The 22,133-nt window shown below is 42.2% G+C and overlaps 2 protein-coding genes across 4 annotated transcripts; both read left to right on the top strand.

Annotated features, from left to right (window-relative positions):
- Nucleotides 1–10,184: 10,184 nt before the first annotated feature.
- On the top strand, nt 10,185–16,467 carry LOC110533754 (uncharacterized). 2 transcript variants are annotated; one of them, XM_021618256.3, is made up of 12 exons: nt 10,185–10,305; nt 11,122–11,588; nt 11,784–11,845; nt 11,956–12,058; nt 12,172–12,257; nt 12,444–12,544; nt 12,678–12,748; nt 12,911–13,018; nt 13,139–13,209; nt 13,472–13,589; nt 13,945–14,109; nt 14,292–16,467. In XM_021618256.3, exons 2-12 carry the CDS (start codon nt 11,187–11,189, stop codon nt 15,942–15,944), a joined length of 2,940 nt encoding a protein of 979 aa, XP_021473931.3. In that variant the 5' UTR covers nt 10,185–10,305; nt 11,122–11,186; the 3' UTR covers nt 15,945–16,467. The 2 variants fall into 2 exon arrangements, with proteins under 2 accessions (XP_021473931.3, XP_021473930.3); XM_021618255.3 differs by having other exon boundaries at nt 10,190–10,443.
- Nucleotides 16,468–16,522: 55 nt separating this feature from the next.
- On the top strand, nt 16,523–20,600 carry LOC110533755 (rho-related GTP-binding protein RhoG). 2 transcript variants are annotated; one of them, XM_021618258.3, is made up of 2 exons: nt 16,523–16,859; nt 17,438–20,465. In XM_021618258.3, the coding sequence occupies exon 2, from the start codon at nt 17,470–17,472 to the stop codon at nt 18,043–18,045; it is 576 nt and encodes a 191-aa protein (XP_021473933.1). In that variant the 5' UTR covers nt 16,523–16,859; nt 17,438–17,469; the 3' UTR covers nt 18,046–20,465. The 2 variants fall into 2 exon arrangements, with proteins under 2 accessions (XP_021473933.1, XP_021473932.3); XM_021618257.3 differs by having other exon boundaries at nt 16,578–16,780; nt 17,438–20,600.
- Nucleotides 20,601–22,133: the final 1,533 nt, after the last annotated feature.

The following is a 22,133-nucleotide window of genomic DNA, read 5'->3' as shown; positions in this document are numbered from 1 at the left end:
ATCTATAAAACGTATTTGAACTACACAATCCATTTAAGATACTTTATGATAATTTAGACATGAAGAGCAGAGGATGGATTGCTGTCATGCCTTGTCCATAGACTACTTACAGTCTAGGGAAACCATATGTCATTTTGTAATTTGGTTAAGCAACAAGACAAAATGTGGCAATATAGGGCTAGGTATCACATTGGAATAATCCATTTTTAATAGCTAATTAGAGTGGAACAAACCACATTAGATTCCTCCTCATCCTGCTTTAACAATAAGCATAGTATTTAAGAGCGTGCATGGCAGTTTTATTACTCAAAACTATAATGGCTGAGCAAAAAATTACTGTAATTCATAGAGGAACAAATAAATAGGCTAAAACATACAATGATGAATACCAATTACAGTGTTTAATTTCCAACACCAGCCAGTGGCCATAAATATAACACAGTTTGACTTGAAATAGATACTCTTCAAATTATAGTGTTGGCATCCATGACAGTAAGGGCTAAAGGTACACAAGAGCAATGTGGATACACTGTATTTACACACGATTTTCACAATGCAATTTCCTTCTTTGATCTGTCTGTCTTGTCAAGTCTGAGGGCCTATGTAATGCATCTGAGACACCACGCAGACGAAGATCATCTCTCTCCTCTGGCAACATCTCAACAGATAAAGTGTTACTCTTCCTACCACTTACAGTTGAAGTCGGAAGTTTACATACACTTAGGTTGGAGTCATTAAAACTTGTTTTTCAACCACTCCAGAAATGTATTGGTTTAGCGGAAGCCAGGAGAACGCTACCTATAGTTTTGGCAAGTCTGTTAGGACATCTACTTTGTGCAGGACACAAGTAATTTTTCCAACAATTGTTTACAGACAGATCATTTCACTTATAATTCACTGTATCACAATTCCAGTGAGTCAGAAGTTTACATACACTAAGTTGACTTTGCCTTTAAACAGCTTGGAAAATTCCAGAAAATTATATCATGTCTTTAGAAGCTTCTGATAGGCAAATTGACATCATTTGAGTCAATTGGAGGTGTACCTGTGGATGTATTTCAAGGCCTACCATCAAACTCATTGCCTCTTTGCTTGACATCATGGGAAAATCAAAAGAAATCAGCCAAGACTTTTGAAAAACAATTGTAGACCTCCACATGTATGGTTCATCCTTGGGAGCAATTTCCAAATGCCTGAAGGTACCACTTTCATCTGTACAAACAATAGTACGCAAGTATAAACACCATTGGACCACGCTGCCATCATACCGCTCAGGAAGGAGACGTGTTCTGTCTCCTAGAGATGAATGTACTTTGGTGTGAAAAGTTCAAATCAATCCCAGAACAACAGCAAAGGACCTTGTGAAGATGCTGGAGGAAACAGGTACAAAAGTATCTATATCCACTGTAAAACAAGTCCTATATCGACATAACCTGAAAGGCCGCTCAGCAAGGAAGAAGCCACTGCTCCAAAGCCGTCATAAAAAAAGCCAGACTACGGTTTGCAACTGCACATGGGGACAAAGATCGTACTTTTTGGAGAAATGTCCTCTGTCTGCAACAAAAATAGAACTGTTTGGCAATAATGACCATTGTTATGTTTGGAGGAAAAAGGGGGAGGCTTGCAAGCCGAAGAACACCATCCCAACCGTGAAGCACGGGGGTGGCAGCATCATGGTGTGGGGGTGCTTTGCTGCAGGAGGGGCCGGTGCACTTTACAAAATAGATGGCATCATGAGGAATTAAAATTATGTGGATATATTGAAGCAACATCTCAAGACATCAGTCAGGAAGTTAAAGCTTGGTCGCAAATGGGTCTTCCAAATGGACAATGACCCAAAGCATACTTCCAAAGTCGTGGCAAAATGGCTTAAGGACAACGAAGTCAAGGTATTGGAGTTGCCATCACAAAGCCCTGACCTCCTATAGAAAATGTGTGGGCAGAACTGAAAAAGTGTTTGCGAGCAAGGAGTTCTACAAACCTGACTCAGTGGGAAGCTTGTGGAAGGCTACCCAAAACTTTTGACCCAAGTTAAACAATTTCAAGGCAGTGCTACCGAATACTAATTGAGTGTATGTAAACTTCTGACCCACTGGGAATGTGATGAAAGAAATTAAAGCTGAAATAAATAATTCTCTCTACTATTATTCAGACATTTCACATTCTGAAAATAAAGTGGTGATCTTAACTGACCTAAGACAGGAATTGTGAAAAACTGAGTTTAAATTTATTTGGCTAAGCTGTATGTAAACTTCCAACTTCAACTGTAGATATGATACATAACAGTGGATAGGTGTGCCGGTATGTATAATGACTACGATTAAAACAAACAGGAAATCGTGATAAATCTGTCCGTGTCCTCCTCGCTGTCAGTGGGAACGTCCATCAAGACCTGAGGATATATTTTGCTGCTTGTGCTTTTCTACACCACTAGATGGTGGTGGTGGTGATGTTGTTGCCTCCATGAGAGAAACCAGGCTGTCTGGCCCCTTCTCAGGCCCATCATGTAGAAGTGTAGCTCACAGCTCTGAGCGGATGTTAGACATGTATTCCTGTCTGAGGGGATGTTAGACGTGTATTCCTGTCTGAGGGGATGTTAGACGTGTATTCTAGTCTGAGGGGATGTTAGACGTGTATTCCTGTCTGAGGGGATGTTAGACGTGTATTCCTGTCTGAGGGGATGTTAGACGTGTATTCTAGTCTGAGGGGATGTTAGACGTGTATTCCTGTCTGAGGGGATGTTAGACGTGTATTCCTGTCTGAGGGGATGTTAGACATGTATTCCAGTCTGAGGGGATGTTCGACATGTATTCCTGTCTGAGGGGATGTTAGACATGTATTCCTGTCTGAGGGGATGTTAGACATGTATTCCAGTCTGAGGGGATGTTAGACATGTATTCTAGTCTGAGGGGATGTTAGACATGTATTCCAGTCTGAGGGGATGTTAGACATGTATTCTAGTCTGAGGGGATGTTAGACATGTATTCTAGTCTGAGGGGATGTTAGACATGTATTCCAGTCTGAGGGGATGTTAGACATGTATTCTAGTCTGAGGGGATGTTAGACATGTATTCTAGTCTGAGGGGATGTTAGACATGTATTCTAGTCTGAGGGGATGTTAGACATGTATTCTAGTCTGAGGGGATGTTAGACATGTATTCCAGTCTGAGGGGATGTTCGACATGTATTCCTGTCTGAGGGGATGTTAGACATGTATTCCTGTCTGAGGGGATGTTAGACATGTATTCCAGTCTGAGGGGATGTTAGACATGTATTCTAGTCTGAGGGGATGTTAGACATGTATTCCAGTCTGAGGGGATGTTAGACATGTATTCTAGTCTGAGGGGATGTTAGACATGTATTCTAGTCTGAGGGGATGTTAGACATGTATTCCAGTCTGAGGGGATGTTAGACATGTATTCTAGTCTGAGGGGATGTTAGACATGTATTCTAGTCTGAGGGGATGTTAGACATGTATTCTAGTCTGAGGGGATGTTAGACATGTATTCTAGTCTGAGGGGATGTTAGACATGTATTCTAGTCTGAGGGGATGTTAGACATGTATTCCAGTCTGAGGGGATGTTAGACATGTATTCCAGTCTGAGGGGATGTTAGACATGTATTCTAGTCTGAGGGGATGTTAGACATGTATTCTAGTCTGAGGGGATGTTAGACATGTATTCCTGTCTGAGGGGATGTTAGACATGTATTCTAGTCTGAGGGGATGTTAGACATGTATTCCTGTCTGAGGGGATGTTAGACATGTATTCTAGTCTGAGGGGATGTTAGACATGTATTCCAGTCTGAGGGGATGTTAGACATGTATTCTAGTCTGAGGGGATGTTAGACATGTATTCCAGTCTGAGGGGATGTTAGACATGTATTCTAGTCTGAGGGGATGTTAGACATGTATTCCAGTCTGAGGGGATGTTAGACATGTATTCCTGTCTGAGCGGATGTTAGACATGTATTCCAGTCTGAGGGGATGTTAGACATGTATTCCAGTCTGAGGGGATGTTAGACATGTATTCCAGTCTGAGGGGATGTTAGACATGTATTCCAGTCTGAGGGGATGTTAGACATGTATTCCAGTCTGAGGGGATGTTAGACATGTATTCCAGTCTGAGCGGATGTTAGACATGTATTCCTGTCTGAGGGGATGTTAGACGTGTATTCCTGTCTGAGGGGATGTTAGACGTGTATTCCAGTCTGAGGGGATGTTAGACGTGTATTCCTGTCTGAGGGGATGTTAGACGTGTATTCCTGTCTGAGGGGATGTTAGACGTGTATTCCTGTCTGAGGGGATGTTAGACATGTATTCCAGTCTGAGCGGATGTTAGACATGTATTCCAGTCTGAGGGGATGTTAGACGTGTATTCCTGTCTGAGGGGATGTTAGACGTGTATTCCTGTCTGAGCGGATGTTAGACATGTATTCCTGTCTGAGGGGATGTTAGACGTGTATTCCTGTCTGAGGGGATGTTAGACGTGTATTCCTGTCTGAGGGGATGTTAGACATGTATTCCAGTCTGAGGGGATGTTAGACATGTATTCCAGTCTGAGGGGATGTTAGACATGTATTCTAGTCTGAGGGGATGTTAGACGTGTATTCCTGTCTGAGGGGATGTTAGACGTGTATTCCTGTCTGAGGGGATGTCAGACATGTATTCCAGTCTGAGGGGATGTTAGACATGTATTCCAGTCTGAGAGGATGTTAGACATGTATTCCAGTCTGAGCGGATGTTAGACATGTATTCCTGTCTGAGGGGATGTTAGACATGTATTCCAGTCTGAGGGGATGTTAGACATGTATTCCTGTCTGAGGGGATGTTAGACATGTATTCTAGTCTGAGGGGATGTTAGACATGTATTCCAGTCTGAGCGGATGTTAGACATGTATTCCAGTCTGAGGGGATGTTAGACATGTATTCCAGTCTGAGGGGATGTTAGACATGTATTCCTGTCTGAGGGGATGTTAGACATGTATTCCAGTCTGAGGGGATGTTAGACATGTATTCCTGTCTGAGCGGATGTTAGACATGTATTCCAGTCTGAGGGGATGTTAGACATGTATTCCAGTCTGAGGGGATGTTAGACATGTATTCCTGTCTGAGGGGATGTTAGACATGTATTCCCGTCAAAGCCCTATTTGATATCAAACATCTATTCTGAATTTTCACTGTACATTCAACTCAAAGAGACTACAGTGCCTGGATAAGGTTGTGGTATCTGACAGGAGAAAGACAATGTTTCCTCGGTACTGCAAAGGTTGACGTAGGACTCCTGGCCCAGTCATAATTTTGGCAGGAAGAATGGCCCATCATCTGATGAATGTGTTTGTACAATAATATCAGGATTTCTGGTCTGTGTTACTCAGTCCATCTAGTCAACAATAGCTACGTTGGGTAAATAATTCAATCTAATAGAGTTTTACAGTGACCACAAAACAGTGTAATGCAGCTCTGCTGGTAAACACCATATTTAGATGAATGATTAAAACAACTTTAGAGATAATTAAATCCAATAGCTTTGAGGAATATGACTGTTAGATGAGTAAGATGTTTTTATTGCCATGTACACCGGATAGGTGCAGTTAAAAGTGTTGTTTTACCATACTACAGTTTTGTGTGTGTGTGTGTGTGTGTGTGTGTGTAACTCCAATACCTTGACTTCGTTGTCCTTAAGCCATTTTGCCACAACTTTAGAAGTATGCTTGGGGTCATTGTCCATTTGGAAGACCCATTTGTGACCAAGCTTTAACTTCCTGACTGATGTCTTGAGATGTTGCTTCAATATATCCACATAATTTGAATTCCTCATGATGCCATCTATTTTGTGAAGTGTAGCAGTCCCTCCTGCAGCAAAGCATCCCCACAACAGGATGCTGCCATCCCCGTGCTTCACGGTTGGGATGATGTTCTTCGGCTTGCAAACCTCCCTCTTTTTCCTCCAAACATAATGATGGTTATAATGGCAAAATAGTTATATTTTTGTTTCATCAGACCAGAGGACATTTCTCCAAAAAGTACGATCTTTGTCCCCATGTGCAGTTGCAAACCATAGTCTGGCTTTTTTATGGCGGTTTTGGAGCAGTGGCTTCTTCCTTGCTGAGCGGCCTTTCAGGTTATGTCGATATAGATCTTGTTTTACAGTGGATGTAGATACTTTTGTACCTGTTTCCTCCAGCATCTTCACAAGGTCCTTTGCTGTTGTTCTGGGATTGATTTGCACTTTTCACACCAAAGTACATTCATCTCTAGGAGATAGAACGCGTCTCCTTCCTGAGCGGTATGATGATGGCTGTGTGGTCCCATGGTGTTTATACTTGTGTACTATTGTTTGTACAGATGAACGTGGTACCTTCAGGCGTTTGGAAATTGCTCCCAAGGATGAACCAGACTGAAAACAAGGTTGAAAAACAAGTTTTAATGACTCCAACCTAAGTGTATGTAAACATCTGTCTTCAACTGTATATGGTTTACCCATGTTGATTTGTTTTCAAATTCTTTGTGGGTCTGTGTGATCTGTGGGAAATATGTGTCTCTAATATGGTCATACCTTTGGTAGTAGGTTAGGAAGTGCAGTTCAGTTTCCACCTCATTTTGTGGGCAGTGGGCACATAGCCTTTCTTCTCATGAGCCAGGTCTGCCTATACTGTAGCAAGGCTATGCTGACTGAGTCTGTTTATAGTCAAGGATGTTCTACTGTGCATTCTCTGTTTAGGGACAGATAGCATTCCAGTTTGCTCAGTTTTTTTAGTTGAATCTTTCCAGTGTGTCAAATAGTTATCTTTTTTTTCTCATATTTTGGTTGGATGTAATTGTGTTGCATCATTAGCGGGTATAGTCCTAATTCCGACCTGCATACATTGTTTGGGGTTTTGCGTTGTACATGAAGGATATTTTTGAAGAATTCTGCAATGCGTGTCTCAATTGGGTGTTTATCCCCTTTTGTGAATTATTGGTTGGTGAGTGGACCCCAAACCCACAACCATAGAGAGCAATCGGTTCTATAACTGATTTATCCTAATTGGGATGTTGAGTTTTATGTTCCTTTTGGTGGCACAGAACGCCCTTCTCGCCTTGTCTCTTAGATTGTTCACAGCCTTGAGGAAGTTACCTGTGGTCTCTTTCTCTCTCTCTCTCTCTCTCTCTCTCTCTCTCTCTCTCTCTCGCTCTCTCTCGCTCTCTCTCTCTCTCTCTGCCAGGAGAAATAGCTTGTCAGACCAAACAGTCTCTGCTTAAGGAATCCTTCCCAATTTGTCCTACTCTTCATCCAATCAAATAATCTATGCCAGGGCTTTTTCAACAGTTGGGTCATCCACTGGTCTTTCCCTGGCTATGTGACTTTTGGAGAGCAACATTAGGTTTTGAGTTTTAATACTTCATACCACTATTTGGGATTTTGATAGGGTTTCTCTGAATATGTTAATGTTCATAATTATAGTTCAATAGATTTGAACAATGCATCCTAATATCACCTGTATGTAGATCTGCCTTGCCATCGCTTTCAAATCTTTGCTCCTTAGTGGAAAACATCATTATCTACAGCCAATCTTTGCTCCTGTGATTCTATCAAAACCTTCTTACAGGAGATGCCACCTCCACCAAACCAAAACAACTGACATTCTTACCACCACAGTTCAATGTGTATCAAGTCTTTAATCTGATTACTGGGCAAGAGGTTTCTTTACCTATCACCTGAAAGGGTTAAGTTAAACTTTTTCTCAATTATATCAGTATTGTCCTGCGCTCCACAGATACTTGAAGGTCTTATTGTGTTTATAATAAACCAATAGCTGACATTCGCCTCAAATGATTTGGCGATAGACCTGGAAGGATAAGGTACTGCTTTGATTTGGTTGAATCCCGATCCGTCATGTAGTCTGTCCTGAGTTCAACCTCAGTCATGAGTGATGCATTGTCACATGCATAACACATGACTTATCCTACAGAGAATGCTTTGGAGAAGGCAGGGAGCAAAGGCCAGGAGAGACTATCTATTTATCCCAGTCTCCTGTTTGTCTCTTGGTCATTGAGGACATGAGAGAAGGTATTTGGGAAGAATGTGTTCTATATCTTTTATGGACATTAAGTACTTTTAGAAACCACTCTTGTGGTCCCTGTACAAAACAAATGGGGCAATTAGGTCAGAGATCAATCCAGAAATTACATCCTTTAATCAAGATGAAAGTTTCTCTGTACCGAATGTTTATATTATTTAGTGTATTTCATGTTTTCAAAAAAGCTCTCTTTCCTCATTTCTTTCCCTGCCATGATAAGTTACTGGGATGTTCCCAGGAACCTAAATAATAAGGGGTTACAGAGTATTGACTAATCAAAACTGTGCCATGTGGGCACGCCCCATTTGGGCACAATAAAACCCCTCCATCAGTCCCCCTTCACAACATAGCGTAGATCCCAGATCTCAGCAGGCTCTGGGTTATAAAGTCATGTCTCCTGGAGATTGTTTAGCCCTGCCCTTGTTTCTATTATACAGCACAGAGGCATTTCCTTGAATTCTGTGCCAGGAGTGCTAATGCCTAAGTATTTGAATTAAGAGGGTTGCTTCCTGAGCTGGTTTACTCTGGCTATGTGAAAGGAGGGGGTCTGAGGTATGGAAGGAGATTTCAATCATGTAGCTTTCTTATTTTGCTTTTGTAAATATCTGGCTAGAAGGAAGTCAGGGAGTGGGAAGCTGTGTATTATGTCTAGAACACTTTCACAGTGAGAAATCAGTCCAGTACATAGATTTCAAACATGACGTCCACAGAGTCATTTTCTTGTCCAGTCCAGCCCGGCCTTCATTTCAGTGTCCACAGACGTCCGGTCCAGACATGATTCGGTACCGTCCGGACCGGCCTTGTTTTGGCCAAAACATAGACGTCTATATTTGGTTCAGATTTGGTCCGGACGGGCCTTCATTTGGTCCCCCAAAAAACAGCTATGATTGGTTCAGATTTGGTTGAAGTTTGGACAGCACAGTACAGTAGAGCACAGCATAGTACAGTACAGTTAAGTATAGTAAAGACAAGTAGAGTATAGTTCAATACAGTAGAGTAGGGTACAGTATAATGCTCTGTATTGTACTGTACTGTACCCTACTGTACTCTATAGTACTTTACTTGCCTAGAAAGTGTTCATTTTTAAAATGACATTTTGGTCATTTAGCAGATGCTGTTATCCAGAGCAAATGACAGTCAGTGCTAAACCACATCAAATCAAATCACATTTCATTTGTCACATTACAGTGAAATGCTTACTTACAAGCCCTTAACCAACAATGCAGTTTCAAGAAAAATAAGTGTTAGGTAATAAATAGATTAGTAAAAAATAACAAATAACAAATAGTCAAAGAGCAGCAGTAAAATAAAGTAGTGAGGCTATATACAACGGTACAGAGTCAATGTGCACAGGTTAGTCGAGGTAATTGAGGCAATATGTACATGTAGGTAGAGTCACATGTATCACAGTCAAAGCAAGAAAAACGTGTCTGTAATTGTTACTGAGAATGTTATTATAGTTGAAGTGTTCTATTGTTTTTTTCTGTTGAACATGATCACTGCCAGTTTAAAGCTTTTGGAAAAGCTAACATAATGGCATGTGACAGATGGGAGTAATCATAAATGTTACACACTGCAATCTTCAGTTGGCTCCATTTTCCATTTTTGGAAGGTGATATAATGTTTTCTTCCTTGAAACGCAGATACAAGTGAATTCATGTACGGTTGAAATTCGGCCATAGAAACAATGACCAAAAAATATGTATTTTCAACGCTTTAAAATACTTTATCAGACTCTGGAAAAGATGTCAATTGTAATTTTGCTCACTGGGCTGTCATGAAAGCTACCTGAGGTCAGCTCCATTTCAATGGTCTACTACACAGTATCAGGCCACTTGAAGGAATCCACTGCTCATTGCCTCATAACATTTATATAACAGGTGCTTAATATTGGAAATACCATTAATATTACGAGCAATGTATTTGTGAGTTATAAGATATACTGCCCAGTGCCTATCCATATCCGATTCCTTCTCCTTTGGCGACTGCACAGGCAAGAATATATTTACGTTAAAGTGTTTTACTGCTACTCGGGTGATTGATTTAAACTTTGAGAGGTTCAAGATAGTGCAATTGTCAGAAGTTGATTTGGTTTAGAAGATAAGAAGAACTCCAAGCTCAGCGGTGTGTCATACTCAGTGATGGGAAGGGGTAGCCTCATTTACGTCAGTGCGTCTGGTTCTGGCGCTTGGATAGTCCGAAAATGTTAAAGCTTTCCTGGAGCAACACCGCATATCTGCGCACGTATGTGAATGTAAATATGTTTACGATGGAGATATGTATTATTGGTCTAGAAACGAGCACTTCTAAAAGTAGTACACATCAAAGTAAATAGTGGAATGACATCGCTGGAGGCAACATTGAACGGCAGCCCCAAAAAATGTAAATTGAATTGCTATATTACAAATTAGGCTATATATTCAATAATGTCGGTTAATGAAATGGGGAACTGATATCAGGTGCTTAGAGATATAGTGACAATGTATTTGTTATGGTGAGTGTTATGATAATATATTAGCATGACATTTATTTTTAGCATGATAGGCTATTTTATTCTTGCGATATAATTCGTGACAACCAGTCTGAAAAGTTTCCATTTGCAATGTTATTCTAATAGTAGGCTAATATGTAGCCCAACCGGCCGGCAGATTGCACTATTATTAATTTCAGTCGTTTGTCATCGCTTCATCTGCCGGCCGTTTGGGCTAGCTAATATGCTTGGGCTCATAAACGTGTTATTTGAGAATGCTCTTGTGGCGAGTTGCTTGCAAGAGGAAAATGTTGAAAAATGGGACTGTTATGTTTCCTACAATTATATTCATCCTGCAAAGTGTGTCACTGACAAATGTAGTAATTTCAAGGAGATATTTAAGTTTTTATATGTTTATTGTCTCTACATTTTACAGATGATTGAGTAGCTAGTTTGAAAGTTGTATTGTTGTAATTATGGCATAGTATACCATTATTATTATATGTAACTCCTCTCTCCATTTTATAGACAGTTGGGCTGGCAAAAACAACATCTCCACTAACTACATTCTTGTTCTAACTTCCATACAGATCTCTGGCCCTTCAATGAAGCTCCACTGCCTAACTCTTGTGACCCTAGAATAGAAGTGACCTACATGGATCACCTGTCTGAGCTGACATCACTCTCTCCCCCCACATCCATGTCCTCTCCACCTCCTCCAAACATGTCTCACACACCACACCCAACCATGTCTCCCCCACCTCCCCCTGCCATCTCCCCACCACCCCCACCTCCTCCACTGCCCAGTGGCCTCCAGAACAGTCGGGATGTCCTGCAACGGTCCAAGTTACGCAACCTGAACTGGGACCTCATTCCGAAGGAGAAGGTAGAGGGCCGTCAGAGTGTCTGGAACAGTCCAGATGAGTTCCACTTCGACCTGAGCTCGTTGGACGAGCTGTTTGGACAACAGAAGAGGTCTCGGCCCCCCAAGAAGGATGGCAGTTTACGGCATGGTCTCAGACCTATTGGCTCCCCTCTACGCAATGCACCTGAAAAGGTCAGTGGACTGGTTTCCATATGTAAATGCACAGTTTTAGGCATAATGTCTATTAGTCTTAATTGTAATGAAAAGTGTATTCCAGGTTGGTGCTATTACCATACTGTGGGTTGTTTCCTTAGAGAATGATTGGGGTGTGGCTGTATGCTGATTGTTGTTCTGACTGGTATTTTCTGTTTCTGTCTAACCCTGTAGGTATCACTTCTGGACGGGAAGCGCAGTATGAATGTGGGAATTTTCCTCCGGCAGTTCAAGAGGTGGGAGAGATATTTTAAGCCCACTTTAATCAGGTTTTCATAATAATGTCACTATCAGATAAATGTTTAATGTCATCCGTGGCAACTCATTATAACTCATGTCTTCACAGTGCAGTCAGGGAGATAGTGGAGGACATCAGGCAGGGTAATGGGCAGCACTATGGGAGTGAGATGCTCAGTGAACTGTGCAAAATGCTGCCTGAGACTGAGGAGGTACTGTGGAGTTCGGTCTGTCTCTCCATATCATCTGGCTCTATTTAGTGGTCTTTATATCTTCATTGTTTTTCCGTCCTACAGTGTACTAACTCATGTGTCCTGTTCTGTAGGAGAGGCGTCTGAGGGCATACCGGGGAGAGCGTAGCCATCTTGAAGACCCTGACCTCTTCATGCTCCTACTAGTGGAGGTGCCCAGGTGATTAAACATATTGTTGGTGTTTAGTCATCACCTTTCTCCTACCAAAAGACAATGCTATCGAATCCTCCTTATCTAATTTCTCTTCTTGTCTTTTGCATCCCCTCAACTTGTCGCCATTTTCTCTCATTTAAGCTGTTTAAAATGTGGGTTTTCCGATACTCTCCTGTTATTTTTCTTGGTCAGTTATCGCTTGCGTCTGGATGCCATGATCCTGCAGCAGGAGTTTGACCCAGCCTTATCTTCTCTGTGTGTGTCAGCACGCTGCTTGGTGTCTGCAGCCACAGGTGAGAAAACAGCAGAGTGATTGAAATGTCTTTTTCCCAGATCCCTGAACTTTTTTTGTGAGATTCCTTCGACTTTTATGTTGATTTATCTTAGTGACATACTATAAATTACTATCCCATCTATCTCTCTTAGAGCTTTTGAGCTGCCCAGAGTTGCACTCCATCCTACGGCTGGTCCTGAGGGCAGGAAATTACATGAATGCCGTGAGTCGCAGTCACCTGGCACCTAGACAGCCAGTGCAGCCAGACAGGCTGATTGGTTGATTTATTGACAACCAATATTCTACATTTTTTTCCAAATGTGTTGAGTGCATGAGTATGAAGAAGTTATCTGATCTTGTCACACCTTCTGACCTTCAACAACAGGGAGGTTACGCAGGCAATGCTGCTGGGTTCCGCATCGCCTCTCTGCTCAAGCTAGCTGACACCAAAGCCAACAAACCAGGCATGAACCTGCTGCATTATGTGGCCATGGTAAAAATCGAATCAATATTTCACAAATGGATGTTAAATACTTTTCCCCAACACTCCTACTACTAGATCTACTTGGGTCTCACAAAAAGAAAATAATACAATATGTCTGTCCTCTCTCAGGAAGCCGTTAGGAAAGACCCAACCCTGCTGTCCTTTCCCCTCAAGTTGAGCCATGTGGGTCTCGCCTCCCGGTCAGTGACACACTTAGGATGTTATGAGTGCTTCATGACAAGTTGCTGACATAGTTCTCACATGCTTGAAAAAGAAAAGAAGCAGCATTATATACAATTTTGTTTTTGCATGTTTTGGGGGTTTACCCAAGTACTCAATGATGTTGATTGATTGATTGAGTCATTCTTCCATTCATTCATTAATTCAGTCCATTGTTAATAACAATGTTAGGTCCCTTTAAATCAGACTAATCTCACCTTACTGTTCTCTCTCACCCATCAGACTGTCTGTGGATGTGGTGCAAGGGGATCTGTCTCAGCTGTGCAGCAGACTAACTGGACTAGAGAGGAGAATTCAGACGGAACCTGTTCTCCAACAGCAAATCAAATACTTCCTCCAGGTAAGTGCTTCCTGTAAAATACGTGTCTGTGGGTTTTTGCTCCTCCCTTGTACTTGATTGATGAATTAAGGTCACTAATTAGTAAATAACTCCCCTCACCTGGTTGTCTAGGTCGTAATTAAAAGGATAAACCAAAAACAATGCAGACACTAGGCCCTGCATGGAATGAGTTTGACACTCCTGCTATAAAATAATGAATAATATGTCAAAATAAGACCACAAGACTGCCCCTTAAATGTTTCATAAAGGACCTTACCATTGCAAGTCATTTGAAAGTACATTTATGGTAATTTGGACTAACAATCATAAGTTGTGAAAGGTGGTTTGCAAGACTTTTGTTGTGGTCTGTTGTCAGAGCGCTGAGGGGAGGCTGGAGGAGGCAGAGGTGGAGGTGGAGGCTCTACTGCAGGCCCAACAGGACCTGTTGGACTTCTTCTGTGAGGATGATGTCACGTTCAAGCTGGAGGAGGCCTGCAGCATCTTTTACTCCTTCAACATTCGCTTTCAGAAAGCTGTAGAGGTCAGCACCTAAGCAGCATCTGTTGGTGTTCAACCATGTTTTCATTTCTCCCATTGATATTAATTAATATTTGTTTGCTACAATAATGTGTGCTGGTTGGCAAGACCTCCATTGATGCACTTTTATTTGCCCTAAATGATTCTGTTCATTTTAATTTGATAACTCTTCTGATTTTGTTTCAGGAGAATGCAAAGAGGGAGCTTCAGGAACAGAAGCGAGCAGAGAGAGAGAGGCTGGAGAGGGACCGGGATGGGACAGTGAGACGTCGCTCCATAGCCACCTGTTCAGCCCTGGAGGTGGGACTCAGGGACACCCAGCAAGAAGACCTGGAGAGCACTCTGGAGAGGAGCCTCTACCACACCTGGCAGAGCCGCCACAACGTGCGAAGCCCAGACAGCCGACTACGTGCCATGAGCCCAACCTTACACAACTTACTGGAGAACATCAATGATGATGATACTACAGAATCATGTGACACACCACCACCAACCCTTGCTCACTCACCTCCCCCACCCAAGACAAAGCATCAGCAGACTGTGTCTGCTCCCCCCTCTAACCCCACAAACAGTATGTCAGCCAAGCCTGCCAAGGAGACCACCCCTCCAGTGGACAGCCCACAGTCACCTCTGGAGAGTGCCGATCTGCTGAAGCATGTAGCATCCAAAGTGGTGAACCAGCAGTGCAGTCTACAAGAAATGTCTGACCCAGAGAAACAGCATGACACAGCCTCTGCCCAACCCACCACCAAGGGACAGTCACAGAAGCCTGGGGAATGGGAGCGTCTGTATTCATGCATGGGAGACACAGTAGTGTGTCACACTCTTGTGACTGGCCTATGCTCCTATAAGAACCTGAGCCCAACACAGCCCTGGGAGGAGCCCACGGAAGGATCCCACTGCTTCTTACGGTTGAGGGACAAGCAGGTCAGAGCGGCATCACCCCAGGTCCACAAAGCGGCAGCAGCCCAGGTCCACAAAGCGGCAGCACCCCAGGTCCAGGGGGACAACGTGCAGAACAAAAAGGTGCGCACACCAGCTTCTGGGCTGCAGAGAACTATACCCAGGAGTAGGGCTTCCACACCCTCCACAAGCCCCACTTCCACCCTTTCCTCTACTGCCTCTGCCATCCCCACTCCCACAGCCTCGGCCATTCCCAAAATGCAAGGCAGGTCAGAGGCAGCCTCCACATGGTCCTCACGTCTCCCTCTCAGGAACTCAGTGCGTTCCCCAACTCCAATCACCTCCAAAGATCATTCTGAGGTCAGACCGGAAGGGATTGTTAGGGGAAAAATGCAATCTATGAATGAGCAGACCAAAAAAAAGCATCCTCTTCGTCGACTACTAGAAAAAGCCAAACCAAATGAGAAGGAGAGAGAGAAGATAAAGAAGGAAAGAGAGCTGGAGAGTGAAAGAGAGAGGGAGAGGGAGGGAGTGAGAAAGGAGAGGGAAAGTGAGAAGGAGAAGAAAAGAGTGAAAGAGAGGGAGAAGGTCAAGGAGAAAGAGAAGGAGAAGGAGAGGAAGATGGCGAAGGAGAAGGTGCAGATGAAAACTAAGCTAAAGGGGAAAGAGAAGGAACTCAAAGTGGAGCCAGTGATGGAGTCAGCTCTGTGTGTGTCCAAGCAGCTGCCCCTGCACCCTGACTTTCATACCTCTCTGCCTCGCCGTGCCCTTCAGGCCTCGGTGACCACCAGTGCCAAGGTCATACGCTGTGCCCTCATGGCCGCTGCGGCTGTGAATAAGGACAGGAGCAGCCAGTCTGCAGTCTCAAAGACCACAGTTATAAAGCTGCCTGGCCCCAGGTCAAAGCTCCCAATTCCACTATCCATGTGGAAGTGAGTCTGCCCACACCCACCTAGACATACATAAAAACCCTCAGATCTGATATGGAGAGATGCCAATAGGGAATCAAGAATAGTACCTTTATTTTTGATATCACACCTCATTGGCTTTAGCTAGGTAATCAGGCATCTTTTTAGAAATGACTTTGTACTGAAAGTGTGATAAATATTATAAGGTAGGTAATAAAATAACTCAATAACGTGGAATAACGAAAGTAGGCAAAGGAAAGGAAAAATAAGGTATGGATATGGTGGTATACAGGAAGTTGTACTTAGGGTTATTCAACAAGATACTTGAATATGGAGTGATAGAGAGGGAATGGGCGAAGAGGGGATAAACAGAGAAGGATCTGGTCAGGAATAAGACCCACTTTGATGAGTATTGAAGTTCTCCATATTTCAAATGAGAGATGGAGTGGTGGGGTGCTTGGAGGTGACTGCATCATTGAAGATGCATTGAGAGTGTATTTACATTTCTGTGTCCCAACTATACACAAAACAATAAAAACAGTGATCTTTCAGTTGTGTTTAAATTGTGTGGCTTTTGTTAAATAAGTGTGACCAACTCACTTCTCCACTACTGTATTGTAGCAGCTAGCGACTACAACAACCAGAATAAAATACTATTTGGGGAGGAATCCCCGGATGAAATACCTGCTACAACGAAAGGAGGGTGCCCCCATTATTGTTTTTTGTGAACAAATGTGCAATGCACTTTCCAAACTGAGATGCAGCAATACGAAGCGTCGAGTCTGCCGGGAAACCACAAGAAGAAGAAGAAGAAGAAGGAGGAGGAGGAGGAGGATGAGGATGAGGGCGCGAGTCAAAGAAGCGGTGGGGCAATATATCAAGATAACCTGACTTTCAGCTCAGTTAGCCAATGGGACATTTCAACATCCCTTTTAAATACACTGTGAGTTATATTCTTCATTGAACCTGGTTAAAGATTATTTCCCAAAAGTTATTTGTGTTCTCGGCCAATTTTACAAAGGAAATTGCCAGCTAAAGTTCACAGCTAGCTACGGAAACACAAGCGCGTGCTAAGTGGCTAACTAGCTAGCTGGCTCAAGGTTCTATCGACGTTTTTTTCTGGCGGATAGCTAACTAAATCCCTGGGCTGTACTGCCTGTACATAACCGTTTTATTTTCATTCAATAATACTAGTATGTTTGTGTACTTAGTTAGCTATGTAACTAACGTTAGTGCAACCTTTGTAGTTAACGAGAAATAGTTCGCTAGCTTGTTTGTTAACAAGCAAAATAAGCTAACTAATGTTTTGCTATCAGTTTGTGTAATGTATTTAACTGTCTTATTTCTAATGTTTTCGTTTTGACTTTGTATTGGTAAGCCCTGTCTGCCTCTTTCCATTGAGGACCACATAAAAAAAATAGGTGTTGCAAAAACATGTGTTCTCCTCTAAAATCAATGACTACTCATTTATGATCAGCATTTTATGTGTGTGGCTCTCTCTCATATTGCCCCTTGTTTCAGGAACCCTAGTGGCCAGTGTGGATGAAGGAAGCATGCAGACCATAAAGTGTGTGGTGGTGGGCGATGGTGCCGTGGGTAAGACTTGCCTTCTAATCTCCTACACAACAAACGCCTTCCCGGAGGAGTACATCCCCACCGTGTTCGACAACTACAGTGCCCAGATAAGTGTGGACGGCCGCGCCATCAGCCTCAACCTGTGGGACACGGCTGGCCAGGAGGAGTACGACCGCCTGCGCACCCTCTCCTACCCCCAGACCAATGTCTTCATCATCTGTTTCTCCATCGGCAGCCCCTCCTCTCATGCCAACGTACGACACAAGTGGCACCCAGAGGTATCCCACCACTGTCCTGGAGTTCCAGTGCTGCTGGTGGGCACCAAGAAGGATCTGCGTGGAGATGTGGAGGCGGTGAAGAAGTTGAAGGAGCACGGCCTGGCCCCCACCAACCAACAGCAGGGTAATGCCTTAGCCAAGCAGATCGGCGCCGTCAAATACCTGGAGTGCTCAGCTCTGATGCAGGACGGTGTGAGGGAGGTGTTTGAAGAGGCCGTGCGAGCTGTGCTCTACCCTGTAACCAAGAAAAATGGCAAGAAGTGTGTTGTGTTATAACTATGTGCCTAGACTGTAGGGGGACTGGGGGAAGAGACTAACGATTGGCGCTGCCATTTTGGCTCCCAATATGCCTTCCACGTTCTAACCCTCGCCACTTGTTAGCATTGCCTGGCTTCAATATTAATTGGTTGTTTGTCAAGAGGTCCTCTCCACTAAGATGTGGTTTTAATTGATGCCAACAGCCTTCCTATGGATTTTTTTGTATCTCTGAATTCAAAACTACAGTGACGATGCTGAGGGATTTCAATGGTGCCTTCTCAGCAACTTGCTGCCTTGTCCTCACTGGCTGTATGTTTAAGAAGATTACAATTGATTTGACACCTTTGCTTTTCTCCTTCATCAGGCCAGTCTTGTAATGTGTTGATCTTTTTCTGTGAACTTTGCCCTTGTTTTCATCTGATGTGATTTACAGGAATGTTGTCAATCAGTAGCCACTGTTAAACATTATGTTCATTCCTCTGTGCCATTACAGTAATAGTTGTAGTGTGGATTGTCAATAAGATAGTTTGCCTTTAACGTGGTTCATAAGCCAGGGTCACATGATATCTGCCGAACTAGCCTTGCTGGTATGAGACAAGCACGGGTGTATGTATGACACTGTCACCCTGAACACATGCACACTTTGATTAGAACAGTCTGTCTCCTATTGCTCTGTTACACACTCTCTTACTCTGTAAAACCATGAGCTTGCCATTCTGCTTTGTCAAAACAAAGTCTTGATTGTGTCAGAGTGAATACAGATTTGGGTAGCTGCTAAGTAAACAGATGCCCTAAAGATTGTTATTTTTGTATTGCTGGTGGGAAAAGTCAGGAAGCAATAATTTGAGTGTTTAGTGATTAACACGCCCCCCCCCCCCCAAAGTCTAACTCGCTGTCAGCTGACCTGCTTATGGGTAGTCTTTATTTTTTGTCTGAAGGCAAACAGAAACCACAAGTAAACTATGTTCTATTGTAACTCATTGAAATCGGTGCTGAATAATGCTACACATTAGGATGTCATAAAAGTTGTTTAGTGTTACTGGCCTCATTGAGGAACGCGTGTTGAAGGTACCACATATCAGCAGTAACGCTGCTTATTCCTGGCTAACTGTTAACTTATCTAAGTGTAATGGCAAGTATGTATGGCTAATACTGCAACAGGAGCGGCAATCCTAACAGTTACTTTTGCTGCATGAACATGCTTGTTGGAGAGTGGAAGGCATAGGCCTACATTTTTACCCAAACTACTCTAGCAGGATTTTTTTCATTGTCTGGTGGTATTATTGGTATGAATATTTCTGTCGTTTGCCTCGTCCCTTTGTGATGGCATATGGGATCTGTAATGAGTTGATGTGCAGCTTCTGTAATTAAGAGCCACAGGGTCAGCTGTTTTTTCCCATCAGACCAAATTCAATTTAGTGGTGTGAAGTATTGCATTTTAGGTATAATTCATAGAAATTTGCTGACTGGACAATACATGTGGTGGAAACCTGCAGAGTCTAGCACTTGAGAACTGAAGTTGCGCTTCCTCTGTGTGGAAGTCTTTGCCTTCTCAAACAGATGTAATTAATTCTACCCCAACACTGACTGATAACAGATTGGTTCTGGTGGAATGTAATAGTTTTTTTTAACCAGAAACCTGCTATGAAATGTACATCTAATTGCCAAAATAAAGGAAACACTTGAGTAAATGAGGAATAAAAGTATATTGAAAGCAGGTTCTGCCACACAGGTGTGATTCCTGAGTTTATTAAGCAATAAACATCCCATCATGCTTAAGTCCATGTGTAAAAATGCCCAGTTGCCTGTTATTTTGGCAACCATGGCTAGAAGAGATCTGTTACTTTGAAAGAGGGGTCTCAAATGAGCATGGGGGTTTAAAGGATGTGTGTGTGTGTGTGTGTGTGTGTGTGTCAGTCACCAGATCGCAACCCAATTGAACACATGGGAGATACTGGAGCGGTGCCTGAGACTGCATTTTCCACCACCATCAACGAAACACCAAATTATGGAATTTCTCATGTAAGAATGGTGTCCAATAGATTTCCAGACACTTGTATAATCTATGCCATGCTGTTCTGGTGGTACATTGTGTCCCAACGCCCTATTTAGGCATTTTATGTTGGTGTTTCCTTTATGTTGGCAGAGACCTGTATAACAGGTTATAATGGTTCAATTAAGTATTTTTAAGTAGGCCTACATATTCCCTTATTACTTTGGCGCTCAATTCCATTCTGTACTGCAGACTAAAGAGGCTTGGTTGTGGTATTTATGATCCAAGAGAGACATTTTGGTATTCATTTTATATTCCATTTAATTCCAGATACAAGTGTCATGGTCTTTACCTTTATGTGTAAAGACTCAACTTTATATATTTTTGATTCAATCCTTTTTTACAATAAGTCTGTGTGTACTGTACAATAAATATTTCAGATAAATGATTACCTTACGTTGTGTAGTTAGTTACCTTTACAAAGAATCACATGCATTACCTTTACAAATAATTACTTTGATAAGATGTTTACCCATTTTCTTTTAATTATATAAGCTTAGTAATAAAAGGCAATGTAAAAGAATGTGCAACCAATTTCTTCAATCTATTAATGCGTTGTCAGAGCAGTTGCATCAAGGAAACGTCACCTGGTAATAAAACATAGAAATAAATAAAAAATTGACCTCCTATACTTACAAATCACTGACAGGCTCGGTCGGTCCTGTATGGTACAGTGAACCCAAACCATAGATTTGGCATTACCTAGACTTGCCCTTCTGCATACAGCCATCGTTTGAATCGGTTGCTGTTGGTCTATCAGTGTACAGATTTACTTCATGAAAAGGCACATTCTAGCATTAGGTAGTGCCAAAAACTCTAGTTTTACCTTCTTTAAAAAAAATCTCTACCTGAAAGGAATGACTTGGCATTGAAGTGCCTCAAAGGAGTGTGTGGTTGTTGACTCAAGCACTGTGGAAGTTGATTTGTGAGTTGTAATTTGAACTGCAACCAAACCCACTTGCATTACTAAATCAATGCAAAAGTTTACATTTGTGTGTATTTCATCTTTGTTCTGTATATAATGCCTTCAGAAAGTATTCACACCCCTTGACTTGTTCCACAGTTTGTTTTGTTACAGCCTGATCTTTTTTACATTGCCACTGGCCTACACACAATACCCCATAATGTCAAAGTGGAATTATGTTTTTTGAAATTTGTACAAAAAAAAAAAATGAAAAGGTGAAATGTCTTGTGTCAATAAGTATTCTACACCTTTGTTATGGCAAGCCTAAATTAGTTCAGGAGTCAAGATTTACTTAAGTTACATAATAAGTTGCACAGACTCACTCTGTGTGCAATAGTATTGTTTAACATGATTTTTGAATGACTACCTCATCTCTGTACCCCACACATACAATTTTCTGTACAATCCCTTAGTCGAGCGGTGAATATCAAACACAGATTCAACCACAAAGACCAGGGAGGTTTTCCAATGCCTCGCAAAGAAGGGCTCCTATTGGTAGATTTTTTTACATTTTTAAAACAGACATTGAATATCCCTTTAGAGCATGGTGAAGTTATTAATTACACTTTTGATTGTGTTTCAATACACCCAGTCACTACAAAGATACAGGCGTACTTCCTAACTCAGTTGCCGGAGAATGAGGAAACCAGTGACTTTAAAACAGTTACAGAGTTTAATGGCTGTGATAGGAGAAAACTGAGGATGGATAAACAACATTGTAGTTACTCCACAATACTAACCTAAATGACAGAGTGAAAAGAATAAAGCCTGTATGTAATAAAAATATTCCAAAACATGCATCCTGTTTGCAACAAGGCACTAAAGTAATACTGCAAAAAAATGGCAAAGCAATTCACTTTTTGTCGTGAATACAACGTGTTATTTTTGGGACAAATCCAATCCAACACATTACTGAGTACCACTCTCCATATTTCCAAGCATAGTGGTGGCTACATCATGTTATGGGTATGCTTGTAATAATTTTTCAGGATATAAAATACATGGAATGGAGCTAAGCACAGGCCAAATCCTAGAGGAAAACCTGGTTCAGTCTGATTTCCACCAGACACGGAGACGAATTCACCTTTC

Source organism: Oncorhynchus mykiss, chromosome 10, assembly GCF_057628025.1.
Source record: "Oncorhynchus mykiss isolate SJ-2025 chromosome 10, ASM5762802v1, whole genome shotgun sequence".
Classification (NCBI taxonomy): Eukaryota; Metazoa; Chordata; class Actinopteri; order Salmoniformes; family Salmonidae; genus Oncorhynchus; species Oncorhynchus mykiss.
Note: the sequence above shows the minus strand (reverse complement) of the source record. Positions and strands in the feature narration are given on the sequence as shown.